Source organism: Madurella fahalii (genome assembly GCF_045866475.1).
Source record: "Madurella fahalii IFM 68171 DNA, scaffold_1, whole genome shotgun sequence".
Lineage (NCBI taxonomy): Eukaryota > Fungi > Ascomycota > Sordariomycetes > Sordariales > Madurella > Madurella fahalii.
Genome location: NW_027263971.1, coordinates 2,064,604 through 2,091,953, shown reverse-complemented (window position 1 = coordinate 2,091,953; position 27,350 = coordinate 2,064,604). Strand labels below are relative to the sequence as shown.

Here is a 27,350-nt window from a genome sequence, read left to right as displayed (position 1 = left end):
GCGATGGCCCCTTGCCTGCAGACCAAGATGTTTCTTGTTTTATATTGTATAATATGGTTACAATGTCCTGCTGGAAGAGCACTGATAACTCCTTCGATCTCTTAGCCGTTGCCTCTAGCTGTTCAAGTTCCGATATTCGTCTCCGAACTAGAGCATTATGTCCCGGTGCACATTGGAGCAAGTTTTTCCAAAATGAACGTAGCGGATGGCTTACGGGTATGCTGGATGATCAGATTTGGAATGAACTAAACCTATGGTCTCAAAGTTTGTCCACCAAAGAGCAAGTTTCCCCTACCCCTCCGAGTCACAACGTTACAAGTACGTGGATTGCGGGGGTATTACAAGGTAAAGTCCTAGGATCCAAGAGCATGGTCAGTCGTCACATATCAGGAAGTAGAGATAATAGAAAGTAGATTATTCTTCAGATCTGTGGCCTTACAACCACCGCCGTGAGAAACCCTAACCCTACTCTCGATGTTCGCTCTGAGTCGACGCCGTCGACTTTCAAACCTCGAAGCATGACTTTTCTTCACGAGTATGCTTGAATTCATTATATATTTTAAGAGAGTCTCCTTGGTTTGCAATCCAATCTTAGGAATCAATCCCCCAGTTTGTCACAAGAACAGGCCGCCCGTAAATTCCCTCACTTTCCGTCCTCCATACGCAACCCCTCACAAAATCCCCATCTCAAAACTTTCCCCAACTAAGTATCTACATAACTTTGCAACAGTCCACCAACAACATATCGTCTCAATCAGATATCTTTCTGTTTAACATCCTTTACTGCCCTCTCCTCCGACCCACCTTGCTCACCTCATCCCCTTTCCTAGCCACACACGCACACACACACACAGAGAGCCCACACCCATTGCACTAAAAGCCACCTCCTTCCCCCCTTAAACGCAGAGAGAAAAAAAAAAAGAAAAAAAGAGAAGAAAGGAAAGAAGAAAGGAAAGAAAAAAAAGAAAAAAAAAGGAAATTGAAGATGGTTACTACAACTCTCACCACCGTCGCCCGTGTCCGCGCCCTGGCCCCGGACCCGCCGGCCTCGGTCCGCGTGCAGAACCTGCAAGCCCGCCTGCAGCACGCGGCGCACGACGCATGGAACCGGGCGCACAAGCCGCAGCCGCTTCTCGCGACGGCCGAGGTGGCCTTCGCGGCGCCGTTCTCGCAGGCGGCGGCGCGCGACGCGCTCGGCGCCGACACGGTCCACTACGGCACGCTGAGCAAGGCCGTGCTGGGGAGCATCGCCGCGTTCGAGAAGGAGGAAGGAGCCGGGAGGGAAGGGCAGGTGGACAAGAGGGAAAGGTCGCTGGGGGAGGTGCTGGGCAGGGTATGGGCGGACTTGACCGGGCTGGAGGTTGGGCTGGAGTTGGATGCTGCTCGTGCTGCTACTGCTACTGCTACTGCTACTGCCACCGCTACCACTGGTACTACTGGTAGTGGGCTGGAGGCTGGGGGAGAGAGGAAGGCGTTGTTGGCGGTGGGCAGCGCGGTGCGGCTGCTCTCGGTGACGCTCGCATTGCCCAAAGCATCGCTTCTCGGAGACGGGGTGGCATTGACGGCGAATGCGGTGTTTAAGGCATCCGGGGAGGTCGAGGCGCTGGCGACGGCGTTGGAGATCAGGCGGCTCAAGGTGCCGACGTTGATCGGGCTGAATGCGAACGAGCGGCTGAGCAAGCAGTTTGTGATTGTGACGGTCACGCTTGATGGGTTCCGGAGGGGGGTGGATGTGTATACTGAGATTGAAGGGGTAGTGGTCAAGGTGGGTGCTTCACATCGGACTCTAATGATGTGGGCTAGTGCTGACGGTATTTCAGGCTTTGGAGGAGTCGTCGTTTGAGACTCTTGAGGCACTGGGTGTGCATCTTGCAGACCGTGTCCTGTCTCTCTCCTCGGAGGATGAGGATTGGCAAGTCGGCATCCAGATGGAGAAACCTACGGCCGTCGCACTCGCGGACTGTCCCATCATCGAAGTCCGGGCAACGCGGGATTCTCTCAGACAAGAGAGGGACGCGGATCAAGCGCAGGTCTAGCGCAGGTCTAGTGGTTTAGCCGAATTACAATATCTATTCTAATGCTTAATGTCTAAGGTCTACTGTTGGACAGCGTCAACTCCAGTCGGCGATAGGCGCAGCACCTCTACGGCCTCTCACACAAGGGCACGTCACCGTTTGTTATCTCGCAGACGACTGCGGGATCCGGGTCAAATAACATAACGTGAAAGTGCTCCACGGACTTTACAGACTTGAGGGAGGCCCAGTTCTTGAACCAAATGACCTATTGTCTGTCAGCGTTTCCATCACGTGCATAGAGGTTAACCACAACCAACATGATCGGGAGGGATCTTGGAGAATGCTTTGCGGACGTAGGCGTCGATTTCAGCCCGCGCCCCGTCAGTCAAATCTCCCGTCTCGGCGTCTTCCTCGAGCGCGAATTTGGTCCAGACGACGAGGTGGACGATCCGCTCGTCGATGCCGTACGGCCAGTCGTTCCGTAGGATCTTGATGTCCTCGTCGAACACGAACGGCCGACCCTTGGGCACTATCGGCAACGTCCAGCCAAGCCTCTGCTTCAGGATGAAGTTCATGACGCTGCCATAATCCTGCCTGAGCTTCCAGGTAAAGCCCAGATAGCGGCGCAGCTGGGACGGGACTCTCCGGAACAGCTCAAGCCGGTTCTGTGCTACTTTTTGCTGCACCACAGGCCAAGAGTCAATCTGGTATTCGCTATCCGGAGTGTTGATGATGCCGCGGTCTTTATCTGTCAGATTTCGGAGGAAGTCTGGGCACTCGGCAGTCCTCAAGTGCTCGGGGACGTTCACCTGCCAATAAGGCAGGTCCTCTGGAGTACTGCCCATTGTGAACCCCGATGTTGCGACACCTCAAAATAATAGCGTGCGGTCAGCCGACCTCTCTATGTGACGATCGAGTTCGGAATTTAAGTCTATGGGCTTAAGGTTCCCAGCCAGAGCCTGCGTTGGCAGCAGCTGCGTCCGCGGTTATGCAACGCGCGGGCCGGCCGGTGGACGATACTGGTTGGAAGTGATAGGTTGAGAGCGGGAACAAACCGACAAGGAACACGCAGAAATGGCTTGCAGAGGGGAGCGGCGGGAGGCGGGACACCGCCAGACCGGCAGCCATTCCCCTGCCGGGCGGGGCCGAGACAGGGCATTTCCCAGCCAATCCAGGAAGCGCGGCGCTGAAGACGGGATGCTGCCACCAGGTCTTATGAAACGGCATACAGCTGCGACGTGATAAACACTACCCCGTTTGTTCTGCTGTGACTATTGCATCCCAGCCAGCCCGGTAGCTGCATGACCCTGCTCAGGACACCTTCCGACAAGGATTGACCAAACACGCTGCGTAGGGTTTGCCCAAAGGACCGGGCAGCTGCGAGCATGGGTTCTGGTTGTTTGTCTGCGGGAGCATGCGGCTCCGCGTTTGACAGGAGCCCTTCCAGGTGTTCGGAGGGTACCGAATAACTTACCAGTTGACCATTGAAACTTGACATTGAAACCGGGCACATTGAGCACCGTAACTCTTGAAATACGATACGACCTTCTAAGGTCGTCTTACAGTATCAACCAGGGACTGTGTCTCACGACGGAACGTGATTGGAATTATCTCGGCAAGCAGTTATTCACTTCATGTCGGACAAGACACGAACAGCTCATCTGCGGTACCCACGTGGGACTTGAATTGGTGGTCCGGAATCGCGGGCTGCGATGCGCGGACCCATTTCACGGGCGGCGGTGCTGGCGACATGGAACCTTCGCGGAGGGCACTCAATCAAAGCGAAGTGGAGCTCGGCAGGAGGGAAGTATGCTCGGCAACATCGTGACAAAGATGCGATATTTTCTGGAAATACGACGTTGATGCGAGTTGTCTTTGATCTTGCTCTCTCAGCCCGCACTTAGAAGGGCCGAGTTCAACTGCCAATATCGACAATAACCGCTGTCCGGTTTTTGCTGGTTGCTAATCGATGTTGGAGGGTTAGGCACTGGCCAGCATGCGCTGGGTACCAAATTGGTGATAATATGGGCCCTCCCTTGCTTTATCTCGCAGAGATATGCTTTCAATGAAAGTTCTCTTTGCGGTGGCTCGACGAAATATTGAAGCGCCTCAGCCCCCAAATCAGCCGCGTCAAATTTCCCGGTTGATGGTCAGTGGATCGTGGGTGATGAAGGCGAGCCATCATCTGTTTTTAGTTCCCGTTGGGCTGAGCCCATTAGCTCTTCGGATTTCACACCTACAGGGTTCTCCTGGGTTCTGGGCAAAGACCTAAAGTAAGAGTGGCACCCTGTTAGCGCCCGATGTATCCCACCATGTCCTCCTTGTCGACGCCCGGCTCAGAAGGGGGAGGCTTGGGCAGTAACAAAAGACGTTAGAATCAGACTCCTTCCAACTACAATTTGTTTGAGGGCCTGGACGCATCCATAAGATACAGCAGTCTTAATCTACATACTCGCTAATTGAAAGAGGCGATCAAAGTCCGAGGGTTACACTCTGAACGCATCGTCCGTCACAGCTGCTCTGTTGCTTGGGAGGCTTCAACAGGATGAAGCGGATCGGTCTACAATTTTGTTTTTTTTTTTTTGAAGGCCGAAACCCGTTGCAAAATAGTTTTTGGAGCGCGGAATCACGCATGGCACAGTGTCATCTATGATGTTTGAAGGGATGCTCCTACTGCAGCGCCGTCGTAATGGATTCGGGCTGTTGGTTCATGTGCCGCGAGGGCCAGGAGCTAGTTTCTCTATGACGCCACTCCAGAGCTGATCCTTGCTCGGCAAGGAGGGGTTCTGAGGTACCTGCTGCACTAACATATTCACCCCTCGACCTCTGACGATCGGTGAACGACGATAAAAAGCATCCAAGACCCGGGGCACCTTCTTGGCCTGTCGACCGCTTGTTTCCCCCTCTCGTCGTCCTTCTTTTCCTTCTTCCTATCTAACCTCGCCCTCTCCCGTCCAATTGTCCTGCCACACTGGGCACATACGAGACAGGTGCACACCTACATCCACACTGTCAAGAAGGTGAGCACCGCCAAGCCGTCTAGAGCTTCCTTCCCCTCCAACACCGGGACCCCGCACCCAGAGAGCTCTCGCCGTATGATTGCTGCGTTAGCAGTTCCACTGCACGCAAGACGGTTAATCCAGGTCGAACCCGCTTGTGCCCAAAGGCCTCCAAGCAGCTCTCATTACGTCAATCGGCTAATTTTGTCTCGAAAAGCAGCGCTATCCACGGCTCTCGAGCTTCCCTCTCATCTCTCACCACCCCGTCTAAACTCGGTTTTACAAACAACGCCAAAGTCGATCTTGGAGCTCGCCGTTCCTCCCTGAACCCTAGTCAGCGACTAATCCAGCGCTTCTGAGAACACAGCCAACAAAAACATTCGGCAAAATGGCATCCCAGGCGATTAGGAGTGCCCTTCCCTCTCACCTCAAGCCGTCCAACAACGGCGACGAGGCCGAGTTCGCCAAGAGACATCATGGCAAGACAAGGTCACACATGGTGAGTCTCATATTCCAAAATTGCTCTTCAGACATGTTTCCTCGGAGACTGCGGCGAACCCTGTTGCCCGCTCCAAGCCTGGCAAGGGGCAGCTGAGGAAGGGAGAGGGGCTGAGCTAGCGTCATTGGGGCACGTCCGACGTGGCTGGATGACTTGCATTGCATGTCTGTCACGAGGACGTTGAGGGATCCGTCAACTGGGAATATAACACCAGAAGCCCCTTGTGCTGAAGGGGGTAATCCAACGAAGGGGACGCGAGATATCTAGTCTGGGCATGTTCAGGCGCTGAGTTCCTCATCCGCCACGGAGCTGGATCGCGCCACATGCTTGCTTAGATAAGACTGCCCGGCCGGCGCTAGATATGCCCAAGAGACGGAAAGGCTACGTCCAGGATGCGGTGGCGGATGTCGATACTGATTTTCCCTTTTCTCTTCAATTTGGGGGCAATGACGTCAGACTAACCGAGAATCGCTCTAGGCCTTTGAGAACACATCAACCAACATCGCGGCCGCCCAGATGCGCAATGCACTCACCAACCTGGCCGAGACGGTGAAGGATCCCGAGCAGAAGAAGGCAAGTTGCCATCGACGCCCCATGGGGCCCACACACCGAGTCTAACGAGCCAAATAGCTGTTCGAGACGGAGATGGACAACTTCTTCTCGCTCTTCCGCCGCTATCTGAACGACAAGGCCAAGGGCAATGAAGTGTAAGTGTTTCGCTTTGCACGGCCGATGCTCGGTAACAACGCTGACGAACTTGTCTGTTAGCGCGTGGGAACGTATTGCTCCTCCCGCCGAGGGCCAAGTAGTCGACTATGAGGACCTGGCAAACTCGGAGTCTGTCAGCTTCCTCAACAAACTGGCGGTGCTCAAATTGAATGGTGGTCTTGGTACCTCCATGGGTTGCGTCGGCCCCAAGTCCGTCATCGAAGTCCGCGATGGCATGTCATTCCTCGACATGTCGGTCCGCCAGGTGGAGCATTTGAACCGTACCTACGGCTCCAACGTCCCCATTGTTCTCATGAACTCGTTCAACACCGACGAGGACACCGCCGCCATCATCAAGAAGTACGAGGGCCACAACGTGGATATCCTCACCTTCAACCAATCCCGGTACCCCAGAATCTACAAGGACTCGCTCCTCCCTGTGCCCAAGTCGTTCGACTCGGCCCTGCACGACTGGTACCCGCCCGGACACGGTGACGTTTTCGAGTCTCTGTACAACTCGGGCATCCTCGATAAGCTGCTCGCCCGGGGCATCGAGATCATCTTCCTGTCCAACGCCGACAACCTTGGCGCAGTCGTGGACCTTCGCATTCTGCAGCACATGGTCAAGAGCGAGGCCGAGTATATCATGGAGTTGACCAACAAGACCAAGGCCGATGTTAAGGGCGGCACCATTATCGACTACGAGGGCAGCGTGCGCCTGCTCGAAATTGCCCAGGTCCCCAAGGAGCACGTCAATGAGTTCAAGTCGATCAAGAAGTTCAAGTACTTCAACACCAACAACATCTGGATGAACCTCAAGGCCATCAAGCGTGTGGTCGAGAACGATGAGCTCGAGATGGAGATCATCCCCAACGGCAAGACCATCCCCGGCGACAAGAAGGGCGAGTCGGATATCAGCATCTTGCAGCTTGAGACGGCCGTGGGTGCCGCCATCAAGCACTTCAAGAACGCTCACGGCGTCAACGTGCCTCGCCGCCGCTTCCTGCCGGTCAAGACGTGCTCTGACCTCATGCTTGTCAAGTCGGACCTGTACACTGTCAAGCATGGCCAACTCCAAATGAGCGCCAGCCGCTTCGGTGATGCGCCTCTTATTAAGCTCGGAAGTGACTTCAAGAAGGTCTCGGATTTCCAGAAGCGCATCCCCAGCATTCCCAAGATCATTGAGCTCGACCACTTGACCATCACGGGCGCGGTCAACCTCGGCCGCGGTGTTACCCTCAAGGGGACCGTCATCATTGTCGCGACAGAAGGCCAGACCATCGACATCCCGCCAGGGTCCATCCTGGAGAACGTGGTCGTGCAGGGTAGCTTGCGCTTGCTTGAGCATTAAGGTGTTCTCTGGGCGTAGCGTTGGGTCTTGTGTTTTTCTATGCGTGTAAGGAACAGGATCTTTTGTGTGCCGTGCTTGTCGGCCGCAATGCCGCACACTGCCCGGTATATCACGGCCTTGCATGTTTCCAAGGGGAGAAATAGGAAGGTATTAATAAAGCGGGGTGGAACTGAATCAGCGAGCCACGCAAATGTTCTCTTGGACGGCTAGAGACTGAGGAGGAAGATCTTCCTTCACTCAGGATTGAACAGCAGAAAAGGGCCACCGCTTGCCATAGACGCGTTTGGTCAAACCTGTCTCAGTAGCCTGGTCTGAGCGAGCATTCATAGAAGCGATCTGCGAAGTCCTAGTTACGTTTTCATGATCCGGTTCCATCTGCTCGGCACCTGGCAATGGGGTTATATCAATGTTTATAATACTATTAGACCTTTATATTCTTATTAGACGGTACGACCATATGCTTCCGTCTTAACAGACAGTGGAGACCGGTACTTTGGATGCAACTCAAGTGTTTCCCAGAGATATGCGCTAGGTGTTGCTGCCACCGCTTAGGTCTAAGCCAATGAGTAATCATAAGAGTTCAGCAGGAACTTAACACTTCAGATTGCGCAAACAAAACAATCATCATCATCAATCGCGTTCAGTACTATATATACTCCGACAATAGCCTTCAACTTCATTCCGAACACTAACCAGGCCAGGCCGATCAAAACCAGGGGCAAAACCAAACGACGACCAGAATCCTAAGTCCTGCCTTAACCCCCCCGACGAAACCAACCATACATCTCCCAACATCTGCCCTTTCCCATTGTTGTATAGACCAATTCATGGACCCGATTTCGCTCCGTAACGAATGCTACATCATACTTCTGCTTCCTTCCATCCTCCTTCCGGTTTCTTGGGTGGGATATAGTAGTTGCTTCAAGATCCAGCACTCCCACCACCACCGCCGCCGCCGCCGCCGCCATTCCCACCTCCCCCGCCCCCACTCCCCCCCTTCTTCTGCTGCACCCCCAGACTCTTACTACAGTCCGGGCAGTACCACGTGCCGTTGGGCTCGCTCTTGAGCCCGACGCAGCCCCAGTGGAACCACTCGTACGGGCAGTCGTCATTGTCGCACGCAACCATATTGCCGAAGCTGACGTTCTGACACGAGCAGTACTTGCGGTCGTCGCCCGCCTCCTCATCCTCGTCCACCTCCATAACGTCATTATTATTATTGTTGTTGTTGTTGTGGTTGTTGCTGCTGCTGTTGCCGTTACCGTTGCCGTGGGCAGAAGGAGAAGAAGCATTGTGGTTGCTGTCGAGGCTGTCCAGCCGGCGGTGGTGATGGTTATGTGGCGGGCCGGAGCCGCCGCCGCCGCCGCCACTGCCGCTGCCAGTGTGGGGTCCGCCGCTGGACCCGCCGGTGCCGTCGGCAAACGAGGTCGAGGAGGAGGGCTCGTGGATGCTGCTGCCGCCGCCTTCTCTGGCGCCACCGCCTGATGCTGAGGCGCCCGACGCGCCAAAAGCGGCTTGGTTGGAGGAGGATCGGGAGATTGCGGCCGGGGTGCCGCGCCCGCCAGTGGTGCGCGCGTCGCTGTCATCGTCGCTGCCTGTTTCAGCTTCCGATAGCTCGCTGTCGGCGGTAGAGGAGGGCGAATTCCTGGCGGCACGCTTGACCCGCGACAGGCCGGACTTGTTAGATCCGCCGCCTGCGGCCGGGGTGCCCTTTTTGCGGCCCGCGGTGCTTGACGGGGTTCCGGCCTTGCGACCGGCGCCGAAACCGGACGCCTTGGATGTCGCACGCGGGCCGGCGCTACCGGCGCGCTGGACGCCGGTAGCGGTTTGGTGACCTTTTGGCGTGCCTGGCCCGAGGGAGGAGTGCCGTGCTAATCCGCTTAATGTTGTCGGGAGGCTGCCTAAACCGCTGTTTGAGCGGGGGCCACGCTTGGGTGGGCCCGCGGAGCTCTCGCGCGCCTGCCGGCTCATGATCATGCTCGCCGCCGGAGTGGCTGGTGCGGACGCTGAGCCGTGGTGTTGTGCCTGGGCATTTCGGACCTGGACGTTCGCTACGCGCACTTGCGAGGCGCCGTTCGTGGTGCCGTTGAGGGTGGCGGTAGGGTTGGTAGTATTCGCGCCTCGGAGGCCAGTGGTGCCGTTCGTGCCGTTGGGGGCGCTCGGCCGCAGAAGAGAGGGCAGCTCGTCGGGATCGGTGAAGCCTGGCTCGCCACGGTCGTAGAGCATCTTGATCTGCATGTCGAGCTGGCGGATATGCTTGTCCATGGTCTGCTGCAGCTTCTGGGTGAGAGCAATCTTTTCATTGGAGAGTTGTTCGGCCTGGGCATAATTCTTTCGGATCGTCGCCCGGTACTCGGCCTCCTTAGGGTTCACATGGTGGCTCCCATTTGTCTTGATCCATTTCTGTATACGCCCGTCACGGTCCTCAATCTCTCTGATCAGCTTGTCGTACTGACGGTCCTTGTCGGCGATTTCGTCTTGCAGGAAACGGAGCTCTTCGGGAAGGTTCTGGGTCCTGTTGATCCACTCGTCGAGGATCAGTGCCGGGTCAAGCGACTCGACAGGCGGCATCTTCCTGACGAAGTCGATGGATAGATCGTCTCTAGGCATGGCTGTTAACCCGACCGCGCCACGCGTTTGGCCCCGCGTTGCATCAAAGTCAACAATCTGAAGCTTGGGGAAAGAGATGACCCGCTCCCGAAGCGGGAGCACTCGGACGCAGAGTGTCAACTAGAACGAGCGCCAGAGCTAGAACAGGCCGGCCGCTGACTGTATGTAAAGGAGAAGAAGCGCCGTTTTCGACTGAAATCGACGGAGAGAGGGCACGAGAGCGTTAGGTGGAACGAAGCCAAGATGCGAATGACGCAGTGTTGGCCCGGTGCTCTCGCAGTACAGTACAACACCCAGCGGGAACGCTGATCACGGGAGAAGTCCACTGGCTCACCTCACAAACAATGGAAATTTTTCATCTGCGATGAAAAACAATCCACAGTAGGTTGGCCCTACCCCTGTCGCTCCGGGAGTGGGCGCAAAAACTCTTGTAGTGCAGGTGGTTCGAGCCGGGAAGGACGAGGCGGGATTCCCGGTCGTGTGGGGAGCAAAGGCAAGAATCAAGTGCTTTTGCGCCGAACTGGCGTTCCGACAGTGGAGGAGGCTCGGTCGCGCCCCCCAGCCAATGAATATACACCACAATTAATCGGCCGTCCTGGACTTGTAGTGTACGTATACTACATAAGGGTCCAGGGCTCACACTTGCCGGAAGTGGGCATTGTAATGCACTGCGCTAAGCCAGACATGGACTAGCGACCCCAAATTGCAAGGGTGGTCGCCACAACCACGATTGGATGATCGGGATTCCTCTCGCCATCCGAGATGGACTTCGAGACCCGCCAACGTCGATTCCATGATCTGAGAAACTGAGCCTGGACGGTGATGACGGTAACAATATCTCTCTGAATATTGACGTATGGATTATCGATTACGTCCCGGACCATCAGCAGAGATCAGATCAGCTCCACGCGGCGCAAATTCAACTTGGGTGCGCCACGGCTACAGGATCACGAAGTACCATCCGGGATCTTCAACCAACAGCTTACACGGAAGCGTTTCACGGGAGCACAAGTCGCCGGGCAGATTGCCTTGCTTTGAAGAAGCGACCTTCGTTCTTGTCTAGTATTTCACAAATCGTGGCGCGGCGCGATGGACGCTGCCGCCTACCGCTACAGGCCGCCAAGGCCAAACTACCTCCCGCACATGATGGACGTCGATGAGCCCATCGTGGAGGAGTACAACATCCCGATGGGCAAGGCCGACGATCGTGAAAATGCCATCTTCTTTAACAAAATGAAGTTTGCCGCGCAGGAGTACGGCATCGTCCGGCCCAAGGGTTACAATGTCTCGTACCACGCCGCCCCGGAGATGGAGAAGCACCACTTCGGCCAGACACACCCCATGAAGCCATGGCGCCTGACGCTGACCAAGAGCCTGGTCACGTCTTATGGCATGCCCTTTGCCATGGATAACTACTTGACGCGTGAGGCCACGTACGAGGAGCTCAATGCTTTCCATTCCAACGACTACCTCGACTACCTGGCAACCGCAGAGCCCGAGGACCAGCCCCGGGACATTGAGAACCCCGACAAGGAGGTCAAGTTCAACCTTGGCGGGAGCGATTGCCCGCTATTCCACGGGCTCTACAACTACTGCTCCATGTCGGCGGGCTGCTCGCTGGACGCCGCGCGCAAGATCTGCAGCAAGCAGTCCGACATCGCCATCGCCTGGGGCGGCGGGCTACATCACGCAAAAAAGTCGGAGGCGTCGGGCTTTTGCTACATCAACGATATTGTGCTCGCCATCCTACAGCTCCTACGCCTTTACCCACGTGTACTATACATCGACATCGACGTGCACCACGGCGACGGGGTCGAGGAGGCCTTCTTCTCGACCGACCGCGTCATGACCGTCTCCTTTCACAAGTACCAGCCCGACGTATTCTTCCCAGGCACGGGCGGCCTGGATGACAACGGGCCTAAGAGCGAGCACAACCCGGGGGCTCACCATGCGATCAACGTGCCCCTCAACGACGGCATTACGGACGAGCAGTATGAAGCGCTATTCAAGAACATCATCGGCACCATCAACGAGCGGTATCGTCCGTCGGCCATCGCTCTGCAGTGCGGTGCCGACTCGCTGGCAGGTGACCGGCTCGGCCGCTTCAACCTGCGCGTCCAGGGCCACGGCGCCTGCGTGAGGTACTGCAAGAGCCTCGGCCTGCCCATGATCCTCTTTGGCGGTGGTGGCTACACGCCGCGCAACGTGGCCCGCGCATGGGCGTACGAAACGTCCATCGCCATCGGCGCCGACACGCGCATCCCCGAGATGATACCCGAGCACGCACCCTGGCGCGAGCACTTCATCCACGACACGCTGTTCCCGACGCTCGAGCAGAGCATGAACGAGCCGCGCCATAACCGCAACTCGGAGAAGCGTTTGCGCGAGATCGTCGCCCACGTCCACGAGCAGCTGCGTTTCGTAGAACATGCGCCGAGTGTTCAGAGTCAAATCATACCGCCCAACCTCGGCCCTATCCGGGACGAAGTTGAAGAGCGCCTAAAGGAGGAGAACGACGAGAAGGACGAGGGGCTAAGAAGGATCCGGGAAGAGGGGGTAGGCGAGGCTATGGAGTATTAAGCGGTGGGTTACTGATGTCCGGGTATAGTGTATGCAATGAACCTTCGGAGAGGGGCTGGGCATTGCATAAGGTAGGCGTGAACTTGGCTCAGTTAAGGTGTATCAAATGAAAAAAGAACTCAGTTCCTGCAGCGGTCCACTTGCTGAGTTGTCGCTCCTAGCAGTAAATAGAAATTTAGGTTGTCGTGATCATATTTTCGTTCTTTTTCCTTTTTTCTTTACCTTTTTCCCCTTCCTTTCTTTTCCTTTGCCTTTTCCTGCTTCTCGAGATTTCCGTTTCCCATTCGGAGCACGGGCCCGTTGGTAGGGATTCCCGTCCATCTCACAATGGGAATCCGCATATCGGAGTGGAGAGCGGGGGCTTTTAAGTGTGCACTAGTGTGGTGGGCGGGACAAGCCTCGCGTGCAGCATGAGTGGGGTGGCTAAGTTTTTCGGACGCTAGCAAGTCAGCTGGACTTTCAGAACTGTCACCGATCTAGCTATTGCATCATCAACTATCCCGGCGCCAACCCATAAAGAACCCGAGACTCGTTCTGGCAGCCTGGGGCTCGCAACAGCGGATAAGCCGGGTCACCCGCTCCAGTAGAGACCATATGCAGAGCAGGGGAGGTTGCCAAAGGCTGGGGATCGTCAAGTGACGAGGAGGCAGAGTCTCGCTGCACGATGCGTCAACCCCGCCTGAGAGGCAATGCTCGGCGCCTTGAGCGCTCAAAACTGGGCCGAAGGACAGGAGACTGGTCTCGGTCTCCCTAATTGCGCAACCTGCACTTTTCCCTTCCTTTGCTACAAGTATCCCGAAGCACCTTCTGCTCTTTTGCTATCAATTGTTCTTCTTCTTCACCCCAACTGCCGCCCTCTAGGCAGACGCTTTGCTTGGCAACTGCATACCTTGGAGATATCCCAAGCTCCAACTTCCCGACCTTGTTTTCTCCACTGCTTCACCCACCCACTCACCAGCTCTCCCGGGCGTTGTCTAAAACGACCCCCAGGATCGGCTCGAGTTCGCGATTGGTACCCGGCCCACCAGGGCCCCAAAATCAAAACAGACCTCACCTTTCTCAGTCTTGGCCCGTGAACTCTTGATTCTCGCGACCACAGCAAGCCCGCCATGTCCCTAAACCGTGTCTCGTCGATCGAGACGTTTACTACCGTTCCCACGGGCCAGAGGTCCAGGAGGAACTCGAATGCCTCGGCACGCGACCGGAAACTCACGTTTAATCCCCTCCCGCAAGAATGGGACCGTCAGGCTACCATTGACCAGCTCCAGGCAGTTGGCGCTTTCGAGGTTCCCAAGTGGAAGCGACTGCGTAGGTTTCATATCCCATCGTCAACCCCGTATTCGTCCTGTCCAGCTGCAGCAAACTTACTGCGCCTACTCCAACAGTCCAAGTCACCGTCACCGTGATATACTGCTTCTTTGCGGCCGGAGTTGTATTTGGTTACGCGGCTATAAAGCCGGTGCTGAAGGCAGAAGGGGCCTACCGGCACGTATGCTCTGCTCCTGGCGGCATCCCCGTCAGCGAGGACACATGTATCGAGATTCATCTCAACTTGATGTTCACAGTGGCTGCCGTGGTCACCAATGTCGCCGCATTGCCCGTGGGCGCCATCCTTGACCGCTATGGACCCCGAGTTTGCGGGCTGCTTGGGAGCCTCTCCCTCGCCGTGGGCGCGCTCTTCATGGCGTTTGAGAGCCAGGTGTCGTTTGATGGGTTGCTCGTTGGCTACCTTTTCCTCGCATTGGGCGGTCCCTTTACGTACATCTCGTCCTTCCAGTTGTCGAACGCGTTCCCCCGCAATTCGGGCTTGGTCCTTGCCCTCCTGACGGGCGCTTTCGATGCCTCCAGTGCCTTGTTTCTGGTGTACCGGCTCATCTACCAAAAGACGGAGGGAGCCTTTAACCACCGGCGCTTCTTCCTAGCTTACTTGATTGTGCCTGCCGTCATCGCTGTGCTGCAGTTGACCATAATGCCGGCGCAGTCGTACAAGACTGTGGGCGAGCTGGTCGGGGAGATTGAAGAACCGCTCGCGGACACTGATCCATATGACCAAGTTGATGAGGAAACGGCCCTGCTCCAAGAAGAGGAGCGGCAGCATCGCGCCGATGTGATCGAGGGTCTCCAAGACGTGCTTGGTTCATCCAATACGGACAAGCAGACCAAGCGTGAGGAACTCAAGAACGAGATCTCGGGGGTCTGGGGCGTGATGCACCCGTACCCTGCCTGGGAGCAGATCAAGTCACCCTGGTTCATCCTGATCTGCTTGTTCACCAGTACGCCCCTTCCCCTGCTCCCTTTCACGCCCTGGGATGGAGAAGCTAACTCTGCCGCCAGTCGTCCAAATGACACGGATCAACTACTTCGTCGCCACCATCCGCGTGCAATACGAATCCCTCTTTGGGTCCCACTCTCAAGCCGTCCAACTTAACGATTTCTTCGACGTCGCCCTTCCCGTCGGAGGGATCCTCTCGATCCCCTTCATCGGCATCATCCTTGACCGCACCAGCACTGTCACCACCCTCACCGTCCTCGTCGTTTGCGCCACCACCATTGGAGTCTTGGGCATCATCCCCCACTCGCTGTGGGCTGGCTATGCTAACGTCTGCCTGTTCGTGCTGTACCGCCCCTTCTACTACACGGCCGTGTCGGATTATACGGGGAAGGTGTTTGGGTTCCGCACCTTTGGGACCGTCTACGGGACCGTGATTTGCCTGTCGGGGTTGCTGAACTTTTCGCAGTCCGGATTGGATTATCTGTTCCACGAGACTTTCAACGAGAATCCGGTGCCGGTGAATGTGCTGCTCTTGTCGTTGGGGCTGGTGATTGGGGTTGTCATGGTGGCATTCGTCGGGGTCAAGGCTCGGAGGTTGAAGAGGAAGATGTTGGAGCGGGAGGCGAGGGGCGCGTTTGGGTATGGAGAGGGAATGCTGGGCTGACTCTAGATAGTAGAGGTTTGTGTGGAGGAAGGAGGGATGTGGCGGTGACCTGGTGGTGATGATTGTCAGCGGGCTGGCATACCCACTGGGTATTCAAGAATTAGGCATATACGATGGAGACGGGAAAATCAAGCAAAGGGACGGAAGGCAAAGCGGCCGGGGAGTTGTGGGTTGTTCAAGGTTGTATCGCATAACTTGCTAATGGCTAGTATCATTCATTCATTAGAAGCGTCCTTTTGGACCATGTGAATTGCTTCCCCGAAGCGTAGCATACCGTAGGTAGGACTTCCAACCGAGGGGGCCCGTCGCCTCTGGTAGTAGCCCAAGTACTCGCTCATGTGTTACTATTAAAACGGAATAATTCTTGTTATAGTTCTTGTTATTTTTACCTCTTCTTTTCTAATTGACGCAAAGGAGATAGGGTCCAACATATAAACCCATTTTCTATAGCCTTCTCGACGTCCCATGTTAGTTTGGTTCTGCCGGCCCGGAAGCGGCGGGCAGTCCGGCACTTGCATCCGGGCTCGCCCAAAAATAAATCGTGGTCTGAGCTCCCCATGCTCTCCGTTCTCTTTGCTCTGCACAGATCGGGACCTATCTTATATTTCCCTTCCCTTTGCAGTGTGCCCTGCTTTAGCAGCCCTCAGCAAGCCAGGCCGGGGGAGGCCAGGGACCGGCCAACCAAGGACACCAAGTGCTTCTGGCTGTCGCTCATTCTCCCAAAACCTTCGCTCCATCGGTGAAGAGCTGTGCCGTTGGTGATAGCTGTCCTGCCCCTTTTCCCGGCCCCGGCCCCGGCCCCACGTCGCACAACTCGATGCATTGCATGTGCTCGGCTGCCGTCCGACAGGCGACAGCCCAACATGACGGGATGTCCCCAACTGGCCTAGTCAAGCTTAGTCCGGCTCAAGAACCATGCAAAATGCCCAATGTCAGGTAACGGAACCGCCCGCCACGGCGACGAGGGCGCTTCCTGGGCTCCCTCATTCGCCCTCACTGGCTCGCTGCTCTCCAAGCCTGTTAAGCGCCCAGCCTGCGAGGCCAATCACAGAGGGGTTGCTGTTGAATGCCGCCACCAATGCCCCTCCCGCTGACCCCTGCTCCCCTCCCCCCCCCCTCCCCCGGGCTGCCATGCTCCCCTGTCTCCGATCGCACTGCGGCCTGCGCATCCGGCCGCATATTGCCCTACCTGACGTCCTACCTTCTTCCTGGGCAAGGCCTCGACCTGAATTTTTGACACCAGACGTTCCAGTCTTTACTGCTGTGCGCATCGAGATTTGCAGCTTGATAACAACAAACGTCTCGTTTCGTACATCTCTACTTGGCGCTCAGCGCTGCTCGCCTTGACGCTCTATACACCTTGTTTCCCCCACCTTTACAGGGGCACCGAGTACGAAGAGGGGTCCGCTCCGCGTCGCTGACAGCTTGGCCGCACCCCGCCAGCGGCCAGGAACGACAGCCGCTTCCCAGGCCCGGATCGAAGTCGACGGCTACGGAACGTCACCAATTCCTGCCCGTTGCACCTTGTTCGGACCGAATATGGCGTCGAGATCGCGCGACGTCCCGGAAGAGGAGCTCTTTATGAGCCGGCCAGCGCCCGAGGATTGCGACAGCCCGACGGTCGAGCCATTGCGGATATTCAAACCGCAGAGCCCGGCCGGCGATAAGGCATCGAACCGGCCCAAGTACCCCGCGCCGCCCTCCTCGTCGGCAACGTCCAAGCCCGCCATCGCTTCTCTTCCGCCACTGCCGTCATTCCCCTTCGCGGCATCGAGCTCCGCGGCTCCGCTCCCTTACCCCGACGATAGCGGCCGCAAGGTGTCGCAGTCAGCCAAGCCCAGCCGCCTCCCCTATCCTGACGATGACCGCAAGTCGTCTTCTTCTCCGGGAAGCAGAGTCTACAGTCCTCCACCGACGTCGTCTTCTCCGGCAGGCAGGGTCTACAGTCCTCCGCCTGCATCTTCTTCTCCGGCGGGCAGGGTCTACAGTCCTCCGCCTGCGTCTCTGAGCCCCCCGGGCCAAAGCGATTTCTCAGCGCGTCCATCAGTAAATACAGCGGACAGAAAAGCAGGACTCGCTGAGAGGCGCGGGGCGGCGCCCAAGCCGCTGAGCCCGACCAGCCCCGCCGAGGACAAAGACGACTTGTTCGCGAAGCCCCTGAGGAACCCCGCGGCCCCTGCGCCTAAGATCTCCAACGCATATCAGCAAAAACCCTATTACCCCCCGCCAGGCGGCGCGGGAAATCAGGGGTCGAACATCAACCGCTTCTCGTCGACCGCGTCGACCTCAACAACGCGGGCTAGCCGTGGGTCACCACCCCCGCCGGAGACGCCGATCGCCGAGCCGGGCGCAATACCCGGAGGGGGCATTGAAGCACGCTACGCGGCCGCGGGCATCTCGGGAACCGCAACCCTCAACAGCCTCCAGGCCCCGAGCGCTGCAGCGCAATCGCGGCTGGCGCATTATGGTGGACAGCCTCCGGCCCAAGTCCACCAGCCACGGCCGTGGACGCCCACCGAGACCCCAGACCAGCAGCCGTACGGACCCCCTACCGTATACCAAGGCGCCGATGTGGTATCGAACCCGACGCCGCCGCAGCAGACGCCGTTTACGCTCCCCCAGAATCCCAATGCGTCGACCCAGGTGCCGGCAGGGGCCAACCTGCAAGTGAGCGTCCTGGAACAAGACTTTCAACGCATGCAAGCCTCGACCCCACCGCCTGCGTATACGAGCGTCAATCCGAACGCGGGCTCCCAGTACCCGAGCGAGAAGCAGCGGCCGGCGCAAGCAAACTCGAGCGCCACAAATGCCCCCGCTGCCGCGAATGCCGTCCCCGCCGCCGCTGCGGCGTCGGCTGCGGTTACGCCGAGTATCCGACCGAATACCAGCCCTGCCGGCCCGGCCGGCCCTGCGGCAGCTAGCTCTCCGCCACAACAGAAGCCGAAACCGGCCGCTGCCGTTGCCGTTGCCGCTGCCACTACCACCGCCGCTGCCATTCCGGCACACAATGCTGGCCATCCTGCCTTCGCCAATGAAGCCAAACCCGCGGCCGCGCAGAACGGGCAACCCCTGACGCACACGCCGTCGCTCCTCGCTGCTGCCCAATCGCCGCCTCCACTTCCCGAGGGTTGGATTGCGCACCTCGACCAGAACTCGGGCCAGTATTACTATATCCACCTCGCCACCCAAGCCACGCAGTGGGAATTCCCCAAGGGGCCCACCCCCTTAAACCACGAGCCGGCCCCGCTGTCGCCTACGGCGTCGACGTACGGCAACCCCCTCGGATCACCCCTCCTAGGCGGCGGGAAAGCGGGCCTCGCGTCGCCCATGTTCCACCCTCAGGGACACCCGGGCTATGCTGAGAGCATCATGAGCGTCACGGCGTCGGTGACCCCTTCGACAGCGGGATTCACCGGGCCTCCGCCCAGCGCCGGCGTCGATGTGTACAAGGTCATGCCGACCAACGGCGTGTACTTTGGGCCCTACCTGCGCTACGTGAATATGGACTTGGAGAAGGGCATCTGGTTGGGCAGCATCATGATTGTCACCGACGCGCCGCAGCCCCCGACCATCCACATCCACTTGAGCGTAGATCTGTCGCCTAACCCCCGCCAGCTCATCCCTCACAATATCTATACCCACCAGAGATGGACCTTTTACAAGTACGACGTGGATCTACAGATGTCGGACCATGGCACGGAACGGTGGACGTATGCCGTGACATCGCACCTCGGGTGCACGCGGTACGAGTTTGTCGTGGCTGGACGCTACGAGACGGGCTGGCGCATGATTGCCCATTCGGGCAACGACTTTGCGCCGTCGACCAACCAGAACGAGAGGGCGAAGCTTGGGGGCGTCGGTTTCATGTGGAAAGACATCCTACAGAAGAACGTCGAATGCGGCGGTTTCCATGTCCAGCTCGGACTCGGCGCCCAGATCTACGGCGACCGGCTCTGGAGGGAGGTCCCGCTCTTGAAGCAATGGCTCGCCATGCAGGGAAGGGAGAACCGCAAGAATGCCCCTTGGACAGCGAGGCACCAGGAGGACGTGTCGCACGCGTACTTCCACTACTATACCAGCCATTTCGACCAGCCATTTATGCGCGAGGCGTTTGCGCAGATCCCCCACGTCTTGCAAATCGATGATCATGACATGTAGGTTTCTTTTAAGAAAATCTCCGCCTCGTCTGGATCTGCGCTGACCTTAGCCACTAGCTTCGACGGCTTCGGCTCCTATCCCGACTACATGCAGTCGTCTGCCGTGTTCAAGGGCATTGGCCGCATCGCCATCGAGATGTACTTGCTCTTCCAGCACCACACAACGGTCGAGATCCTGCGCAATGTCAGCTCCGACATGGACTTATTCACCATCACCGGAGCCGGTTGGCACTTCGTCAAGTTCCTCGGCCCCGCTGTCGTGGTGATCGGCCCGGACTGCCGGTCGGAGCGCACCCAGAACCGCGTCATGGCCGGTCCGACGTACCAGGGCATCTTCCCCAAGGTCGCGACGCTGCCACCCAGCGTGCAGCACTGCATCTGGATGATCTCGGTGCCCGTCGTGTACCCACGTCTAGAGACTGTCGAGACGCTGGCTAACACGTTCGCGACGGGCAAGAAGGCGGTCAATACGACGTACAACATCCTGGGCAAGGTGACGAGCTCGGTGGCGGGCGTGGTTGGCGGCAAGGAGGTGGTCCAGCAAGGGTTCACGCAGGTTAAGAAGGCGGTGGGCAAGTCTGGGCTCATGGGCAACGTGCTCAACCAGTTTGGCGACTTCGACATTGGCGAGGAGCTGAAGGACCTGTGGACGCACGACTCCAAAGACCTCGAGAGGACCTATCTAATCCGGACCCTGCAGGGGATCGCCCAGCAGAAGGGCATCCGGATGACGTTCCTGTCAGGAGGTAAGCTCGCTCGCCCTCTGCTATCATTACCAAAGCAATACTCCTCCTCCCCTTTTTTTTTTCCTACTAACCTAATTCCAAAAACCAAACAGACGTCAACTGCTCCGGCGCCGGCCTTGTTCACGACCCAACCCACCCGAGCGACCACAAGACCATGTACCAGATCATCGCCTCCCCCGTCGTCGCGGCTCCTTGCAGCAACTACCTCCTCAAGATGCTGCACAACAACAAGCTCCTGTACGTGCCGCAGAACGGCCACAAGTCGACGCACGAGGTGAGCGACACCAAGGAGGACATGATGGAGATCTTCCACACGGACGCGTCCGGCGGCGCCCGGGAGCACAAGAAGCTCATGGCCCGCCGGAACTACGTCGCCATCGTCGCCTACGACCCGGAAGCCATCGCCGCCGCCGCCGCCGGCCAACAACCCCCCGGCCAGCTACCCGGCCAGCCGCAGCAGCCCGGGTACGCGGCGAGCGTCGGGAGCGGGAACTCGGGCGGCCTGAGCAAGCTCAGCTTGGCCGTCGACTTTGTGGTGCAGGGCGATGGGGCGTTCACGGCCACGACAAAGTATGGGCCGGTGATTATACCGCATTTGGAGTTTGGTCATTGAAGCTTTGGTGGTGGTGGCGGCGGTGGTGATGGTTGTAGAGGGGTTGAGTGGTGATGGTGACGATGATGACGATGACGACGATGATGATGATAACCTATCCTTCCATCTTGGTGCCGTGTTGGTTGGTTAATTGGATTGTGGGACTGTAGGTAGATGTGCGGTGTACACCCTTTCCCCGCCCCTTATATTGGTTTGCTTGTTTGTATGTATGGCGAGCAGTTTTGTATTAGCGAGATTTTGTAGCCTTTTGCTTGATTGATGAGATACTGCCAATAAGCACTACTAATAGGGGTCTTTTTTTGGAGTGCTGATGGGTTATGTCTTTGAAAAAGGGGGTTCCCTAGAGGCGACGAACCATGTTTATTGTCATATCTTTTTATTTGTCTATTACCGCTCCGCATTTCCAATTGCAGGTATCAAAGGCACCAGCTTGCCATGAACGCATGTCTCCCTCCCTCCCTCCCTCCCTCCCTCTCTCAACCAGTCCGTTTCCCGCATCTAGGGTATCTAGAAAATCTATTCTAGATTAAATAGCTTCTTCAGCTCGGCCATGGTCTCGTGCGGCCCCGTCACCGAGTGCCCGATGGTCCGGCTGTCGGTATAGATCTCGTAATCGTTGCCGCCCTCAAACGTCTTGTCGCCAAAGAAGTGGATCGTTGTGTACTGCACGCCGCCGGGCTTCTTGGCCTCGTTCTCGAGGTGCTGTAGGCAGTAGGTCTTATCCCAGCCAGCGGGGAAGACGTCGAACGAGATTTGCCCGCCGATGGAGAAGCTAGAATTGTGCTCTCTGTTAGTACGGCATCGTAGGAAGGGAGAGGGAGGAAGAGAAGGGGAAAAAAAAGGGGGGGTCTAGGACATACGTCAACCCCAAATGCCCAAACCTCTCCTTCAGCTTCTCCACGAACGCCTTGCGCACCCCGTGCTCCTTGTCATACTTCTCGTAGTCGTTCCGCTCCTGCACGCTCGCGTTCCTCCCGATGGGCGACACGTTGATCATGCCGTTGCGGAACTCGACAAAGGTCCCGCGCTTGACGGGTATCTCGAGGTCGGCAATGTAGTGCAGGATGAAGCGCACCAGCTCCTTGTACTGGTCCTCGCCAATCCACTTGATAAAGCTGTTGGAGGGGAGCTGCTGGCCCATCTTGTACGCCGTCAGGCCGTTCTCGGCGAAGCAGAAGTCGAAGAGCGACGTCACGGCCACGTCGGCGCGGCCCAGCTGCTCCTGCTGCTTGGCCAGATCGCTGCCGCCCACGAAGCCGATGGCCACCTTTTGGCGCAGCCGCGAGAGGAGGTTCAGCATTTCGGGCGAGACGCTCTGGGGACGGCGCGGGTATGTTGCGGTTAGCGGGCTGGTTCGTCATTATTCACTAGCTTTCGGCTGGGGAACCACAAGAGAAAGGTTAGGTACCAGCCGGGCAGGTGTAAGGGTGCCATCGACGTCAAAGAGGCAGATGGTGTTCTTGATCTCGCGATCCGCGAGAGGAGGATAAGACGCCATGGTTTACGGCGGTTGAGGTTGTGGTCGGGAAAAAAGATTGGAAGTTGCTGCGCCTGGCGGAAAAGAAAAAGGCAGCTATTATGGTTGTGTACACACAACCTTACATAGGAGAAGCTGTCCTCGAAAAGTTTCGGTGAAGGGTCCAGGCCGGTTCCCCCAAGCTCTGCTTGGAATCAAGGGACCATCCCTGAGGGGACCGTCTGGTTGCCCCTCATGACCCCTCCTCCACTTGACAAGCACCCCACTTTCCCTTAGCAGCGAAGCGGGGGGACTCTCAGGGGACTTTTCAGGGGCGCTCTAGATCGACATGATTCAAACCCCACCCTCCTTCATGTGCACCTGGGATTAACAGGCCGGGATTTTTCCAACTCTTCAACACCAATGTAGCTGTTCTACCGATTTACCTATCTTTTCTGCGGTTCTATGAGTTTCCCCGGAAACGATCATCACCAGGACCGGCGTAGACCACAATCACAGGCGAGGCGGTTAAGGCCATCAAGCTTTGAAAGGTGCAGTCACCGAGGTATCCTTGAATTTCCCATTTTTGTCCCCCGTGCGCTTGTGGTCGGCGGATCGTGTCCGTATTGCACTGCCTGAGTTCTTCCCGCCTTTGCAGAGAAAATCTCCTCTATCGGCTCCATCAGGCTTCTTGGAAACATCCTTCTGTCCTGTCTGGTCACTGCCCATCTTATTCGACTGTAGCGCCTCCATTAGCGCGTCGAATGTCGCTCGTTTGAACGCGGAAGTGTGCAATTACCGTGGCTAGTCCGTCGCCGTCTGACTTCTTGCCAGCTTGACTGGCGCCAGCCCACTGCCGGCGGTGCTGTTGAGTACGACGCTCCTCGTCCTCCAGCTCATTGGTGCCAGCCCGTTTACTAAGGGACACCCTCCCAGATTGATGATTGAGTTCGTTATGCATCCGGGAATTGAGTTTCTAACAGGAGGTTGATGCTGCAGGATTCTGGAGATTAGATCTGGTCTAGCACCCTTCCCGAGTGAACTGCGCCGTCTCCCCCCCCCCCCCCCCCCCCCAGGGGTAGGCGGGACTATGTATCAATCTCGAGAGACAGTCTCCTGTAACACGTGGCAGAGAGCATTCGCCCGGCTGAATGAATGGCCTACGCCATGGCTGTGGCGAGACACGGGAAAGGCAGCGCCACCCGACAATTGTGTGTAGCCGTTACATGAATAGGCAATCTTGACGAACCCCTCATGACACGTCAGACCAGATGCCGGTGAGCTCAACCACAAGATTGACAATGGTGCCGACAGTCCAGATGGTAATCAACCCCCAGCCAATCTTCCGGCTCATCACCCAGTTGTTCGAGGGTACGACGATGAGGAGGGTGATGAGTGTCAGCAGCACTGTAACCGCCGAGATCATCAAAGTGCCGCCGACTTGGATGCGGTAGGGCTTATAGTGGAGCGGCAAGTCGGGATGCTTCTGGTGCTTCTTGTTGGCTTGGGCAATACCCATCCACGCGCCGCCGATGCCCACGCCCAGTAGGATGTTCAACATCGGCCCTCCAAAGCAAGCCGCCCTGCGTGTTTGGTTAGCTGCACATTTCGACAAGACGGGTATCAAGATATGACAAACTTACAGTGCCATGACGGGATATCCTAGGCGGGCGACGGTAACATCGGCCACAAGGTCACCCAAAGAGTTGCCCACGGCAAAGACGGTCAGACCCAGAATGGCCTCTGAAATATTCAGTATCACGCCGAAGGCCTTGAGCACCCCGACCACCTCTCCCGCGATAGTCGAGATCCACGCGACACTGATGATGAATCCCAGGAAGCATAGCAGAAAGTGGTATTTTGGCTTCTTCTCGGCAGTCGTGGTCAGGAGGAGAGTCAGCAGCAGACAAAGGGAAACCAGAAGCGAGTACAAGGTCAGTATCAGCAGGTCCCTTCCCGGTTGCTCCAAGTCCTCGGCTGTATTGGCCCAGACGACGAAGACCACGAAGAGCGGGCCTGTGAACAGTTGCACTGCGACAAGCCATCTGTTCCAGCCAGATGGAGCTTCCGAAGACGCCGTGATTCGGTCAGACTCTGGGCCGGCTGGCTTCGCCACCTGCGGAACCTGCATGCTCATGGACGAGCGCTCACCCAGAGGAACCGAGGCTGGGGCGCCCGACGGATGTGGGGTACTTAGCGACATCAGCGAGGGAGACAAGCTGAGCGGCGACCTTGTGGACACCGATCGGGTTCGCCGTTGGTATGCCTGCCATTCCGTCTCGGGCTGTATTTCACCACCTTCTACCGAGATGGGTGGTGCAATGTTTCCAGGTTGACCAGCTTCTGGGGGATCCGCGATGTCGGCCTCAGAGTCCTCGCCGTTCCCATTGTCCGTCTCGACGACCGGCAACGTCACGACAAGAAAGAATATGCTCGGGACCGAGACCAGGCTAAGAAACTTATCCCACAACGTCTTTTCCTTCCACCCTTGGAGGGTTGGGAAGATAGTGGCGAGGAGGACATGGGGCGCCGGGAGCAGCTGGTAAGGCCACCATTTGACAGGCCTTGGGTGCTCTGCCTGGTCATCAAGCCCTGGGACAGAGTGAAGGCGCGCATCCAGGGAATTCGAAAATGGAAATGCAGTCGGTTCTTGGAATGGGGTCAAGGTTGCCGGGGACTCGGATAGGCCGGGGAAAGGAGATATTGATGGTGATGACTGTGCGCTGGAGTGACGACCGGGAGAGGGAATCCGAATCTGCAGGTACTGAGTCTGCCTGGGTGAAGGCGAGCTCTGAGCCGTATTGTCGGCGGACGGACCGGGAGAACCGAGGGGCGGGGCAAGCCTTCCATCGATGGTGCGCGCTGCTGAGCTCGTCCGAGTTTCCGGTGCTGAGGCAGCTTCAGGCTGGGGCTGTTGAAGGCCGGCGCTCTCCAGGTTTAGGGGCTGGTTCCCGTATGACAGTGCGCGTTCTCTTGGCCCGGAAGGAAGCTGGGTTGGGAACGTCTTGGTTCGCGGACGACCGCGAACACCTTCGATAATGGAACTGGCGTGCTGATGGCCCGAGTGCGACCTACTCGGAAGTGGACCCATGTGCATGTTTCTCTCCTTCTGCAACGACGACAAAACCGATCTAAACTCTAGCACGCCCACGAGGCTGGGCCGGATTGGGGTGATGGTCGTGTTGCTTCGTCCCCAGCGCGGGCGATTAACGCGCATGCTGCTCGCCATTTCGGCGGCAACCTGTATGCCTCGCCCCTCCTCGTCGTCGTTGGGAGACGGCGGCCGCATCCCAACTCCGTCAACTTCAATCCGGGGGCCCCGTTCCAAAGCGCTTATGTCGGCAGCTTCCGAGGCGCTCCTCGATCGACCGCCCACAGGGGCCGCTTCGTCCTCATCCGGCTCGTCGCGGTAGGGTTCCAGTTCTTCGGTCCCTCGACCCGAGGAGGTGTAAAGGTGGGCGCGGGCTGCGGCATCCCTCAGGCGCTGCCTCCTCCTCCTGACAGTGAGCCAGTGCCATCCCACGACGACCAGCACGTAAAAGAGGTAGAAGCCAATCATGGTGAAGCACTCCCACAGATGCAGCTCGCCGTCGGCCAGGAATACCATGGTGAAGCTAATGGCGGCAATGAAGAAGACAATGTCCCGCACGAATGTCCGTTTGCTAACCTTGAACTCGCGGACCAGGGCCATGGAGCCGGCGACGACGGCCGTGATGAATCCAGCCGCGCCAATCAGCTCGCCGACGGCCATGCTCCCGCTGTTGGAACCCATGGCGGCGAAGGTGCTGAAGACATCCGGAGAGCCATTGCCGAAGGCGAGGAAGGTAACGCCTGCCAGGCTCTCGCTCAGTCCAAGTACGCCGGCAATGGTGCTGAGGTTGACGCTAAAGAAGTCGCTGGCGGCGATGCCGATGGTGGTGAACAGCAGGGCAAGCCAGGCGGCAAGGATGGCGAATGCAACGGGTTTCGCGCCGCCCAAGGTGCAATAATAGAAGGCCAGATAGTGCAGGAGGCCGGCCTCGTCGTCTTCGCAGTTGGCGAGTATGAAGGCGCATTGGTCGGCGGCATCGTGAACGGCGCGGCAATCAACGTCGGCTTCCCGCACTCCTCTGGAAGCCAGCACGGAACGGGCCTGCCGGAGGCCGGGCGCCGATGTGAAGAGCGCTAAGGCGGCGATTATGGCGATGAGCAAGATGCCTGCGGCGGCGGGCCGCAGGGAGGTGTATCGGCTCCGCATTCGGCGAGTGGCAGCCATATCTGGTTTACCGCAGCATTGCGCAGACGGATCCAGTAGATTCGGAAAGGCAAACGGGAAGGATGTCTTGGCCCCGGGTTATATACCTGGTCAATTTGATTTGTTGGCATGCGACGACGACCGAGCGGTTATGAGATCATGGTGTCGGACCTCGCAAGTCCAACAAGGATGAATGAGTTGCCATTGAACGCGCGGGCGACGACCAGAAAACCGCCGTTAGAACCGCCGTTGTTTGCGGTCGGATTCACCCGTCACCAGGAAGTGACCCCTGCTGTCGTTGAGAGCGCCAATTGGGCACACTATGGCCTTCTCGCTTGGAGCAGGCCAACTGAAACGCGCCGTGCCAAGTTTGCGATTGCCCGTCTCTTTGGCAGATAACGAGGCCGAACGAGGCCGGTGCAGCAGCGATAGCCGTGCGGTGCAGT

At 57.6% G+C, this 27,350-nt stretch overlaps 9 protein-coding genes across 9 annotated transcripts; 5 read left to right on the top strand and 4 right to left on the bottom strand.

Annotated features, from left to right (window-relative positions):
- Positions 1 to 985: 985 nt before the first annotated feature.
- MFIFM68171_00645 (uncharacterized protein) lies at positions 986 to 2,036 on the top strand (the record flags this gene model as incomplete). Its single annotated transcript, XM_071056067.1, has 2 exons — positions 986 to 1,765; positions 1,821 to 2,036. 2 exons carry the CDS (start codon positions 986 to 988, stop codon positions 2,034 to 2,036), a joined length of 996 nt encoding a protein of 331 aa, XP_070912168.1.
- Positions 2,037 to 2,142: 106 nt separating this feature from the next.
- On the bottom strand, positions 2,143 to 2,860 carry MFIFM68171_00644 (N-acetylglucosamine-induced protein 1; the record flags this gene model as incomplete). The annotated part of the gene is made up of 2 exons (XM_071056066.1): positions 2,143 to 2,280; positions 2,333 to 2,860. The coding sequence occupies 2 exons, from the start codon at positions 2,858 to 2,860 to the stop codon at positions 2,143 to 2,145; spliced, it is 666 nt and encodes a 221-aa protein (XP_070912167.1).
- Positions 2,861 to 5,402: 2,542 nt separating this feature from the next.
- Positions 5,403 to 7,572, top strand: UGP1 (UTP-glucose-1-phosphate uridylyltransferase; the record flags this gene model as incomplete). Its single annotated transcript, XM_071056065.1, has 4 exons — positions 5,403 to 5,513; positions 5,991 to 6,086; positions 6,144 to 6,220; positions 6,282 to 7,572. The coding sequence occupies 4 exons, from the start codon at positions 5,403 to 5,405 to the stop codon at positions 7,570 to 7,572; spliced, it is 1,575 nt and encodes a 524-aa protein (XP_070912166.1).
- A 921-nt stretch (positions 7,573 to 8,493) lies between these two features.
- Positions 8,494 to 10,182, bottom strand: YNG2 (Histone acetyltransferase complex subunit; the record flags this gene model as incomplete). The annotated part of the gene is made up of 1 exon (XM_071056064.1): positions 8,494 to 10,182. The coding sequence occupies one exon, from the start codon at positions 10,180 to 10,182 to the stop codon at positions 8,494 to 8,496; it is 1,689 nt and encodes a 562-aa protein (XP_070912165.1).
- A 1,089-nt stretch (positions 10,183 to 11,271) lies between these two features.
- HOS2 (histone deacetylase) lies at positions 11,272 to 12,762 on the top strand (the record flags this gene model as incomplete). Its single annotated transcript, XM_071056063.1, has 1 exon — positions 11,272 to 12,762. One exon carries the CDS (start codon positions 11,272 to 11,274, stop codon positions 12,760 to 12,762), a length of 1,491 nt encoding a protein of 496 aa, XP_070912164.1.
- A 1,109-nt stretch (positions 12,763 to 13,871) lies between these two features.
- On the top strand, positions 13,872 to 15,698 carry MFIFM68171_00640 (MFS transporter-like protein Fmp42; the record flags this gene model as incomplete). The annotated part of the gene is made up of 3 exons (XM_071056062.1): positions 13,872 to 14,070; positions 14,148 to 15,035; positions 15,097 to 15,698. 3 exons carry the CDS (start codon positions 13,872 to 13,874, stop codon positions 15,696 to 15,698), a joined length of 1,689 nt encoding a protein of 562 aa, XP_070912163.1.
- A 1,539-nt stretch (positions 15,699 to 17,237) lies between these two features.
- Positions 17,238 to 21,214, top strand: MFIFM68171_00639 (WW domain-containing protein; the record flags this gene model as incomplete). Its single annotated transcript, XM_071056061.1, has 3 exons — positions 17,238 to 19,852; positions 19,913 to 20,601; positions 20,694 to 21,214. The coding sequence occupies 3 exons, from the start codon at positions 17,238 to 17,240 to the stop codon at positions 21,212 to 21,214; spliced, it is 3,825 nt and encodes a 1,274-aa protein (XP_070912162.1).
- A 516-nt stretch (positions 21,215 to 21,730) lies between these two features.
- PMM1 (Phosphomannomutase 1) lies at positions 21,731 to 22,712 on the bottom strand (the record flags this gene model as incomplete). Its single annotated transcript, XM_071056060.1, has 3 exons — positions 21,731 to 21,986; positions 22,075 to 22,529; positions 22,623 to 22,712. The coding sequence occupies 3 exons, from the start codon at positions 22,710 to 22,712 to the stop codon at positions 21,731 to 21,733; spliced, it is 801 nt and encodes a 266-aa protein (XP_070912161.1).
- Positions 22,713 to 23,922: 1,210 nt separating this feature from the next.
- On the bottom strand, positions 23,923 to 26,925 carry MFIFM68171_00637 (Sodium/calcium exchanger membrane region domain-containing protein; the record flags this gene model as incomplete). The annotated part of the gene is made up of 2 exons (XM_071056059.1): positions 23,923 to 24,253; positions 24,314 to 26,925. The coding sequence occupies 2 exons, from the start codon at positions 26,923 to 26,925 to the stop codon at positions 23,923 to 23,925; spliced, it is 2,943 nt and encodes a 980-aa protein (XP_070912160.1).
- Between the last annotated feature and the right edge of the window lie 425 nt (positions 26,926 to 27,350).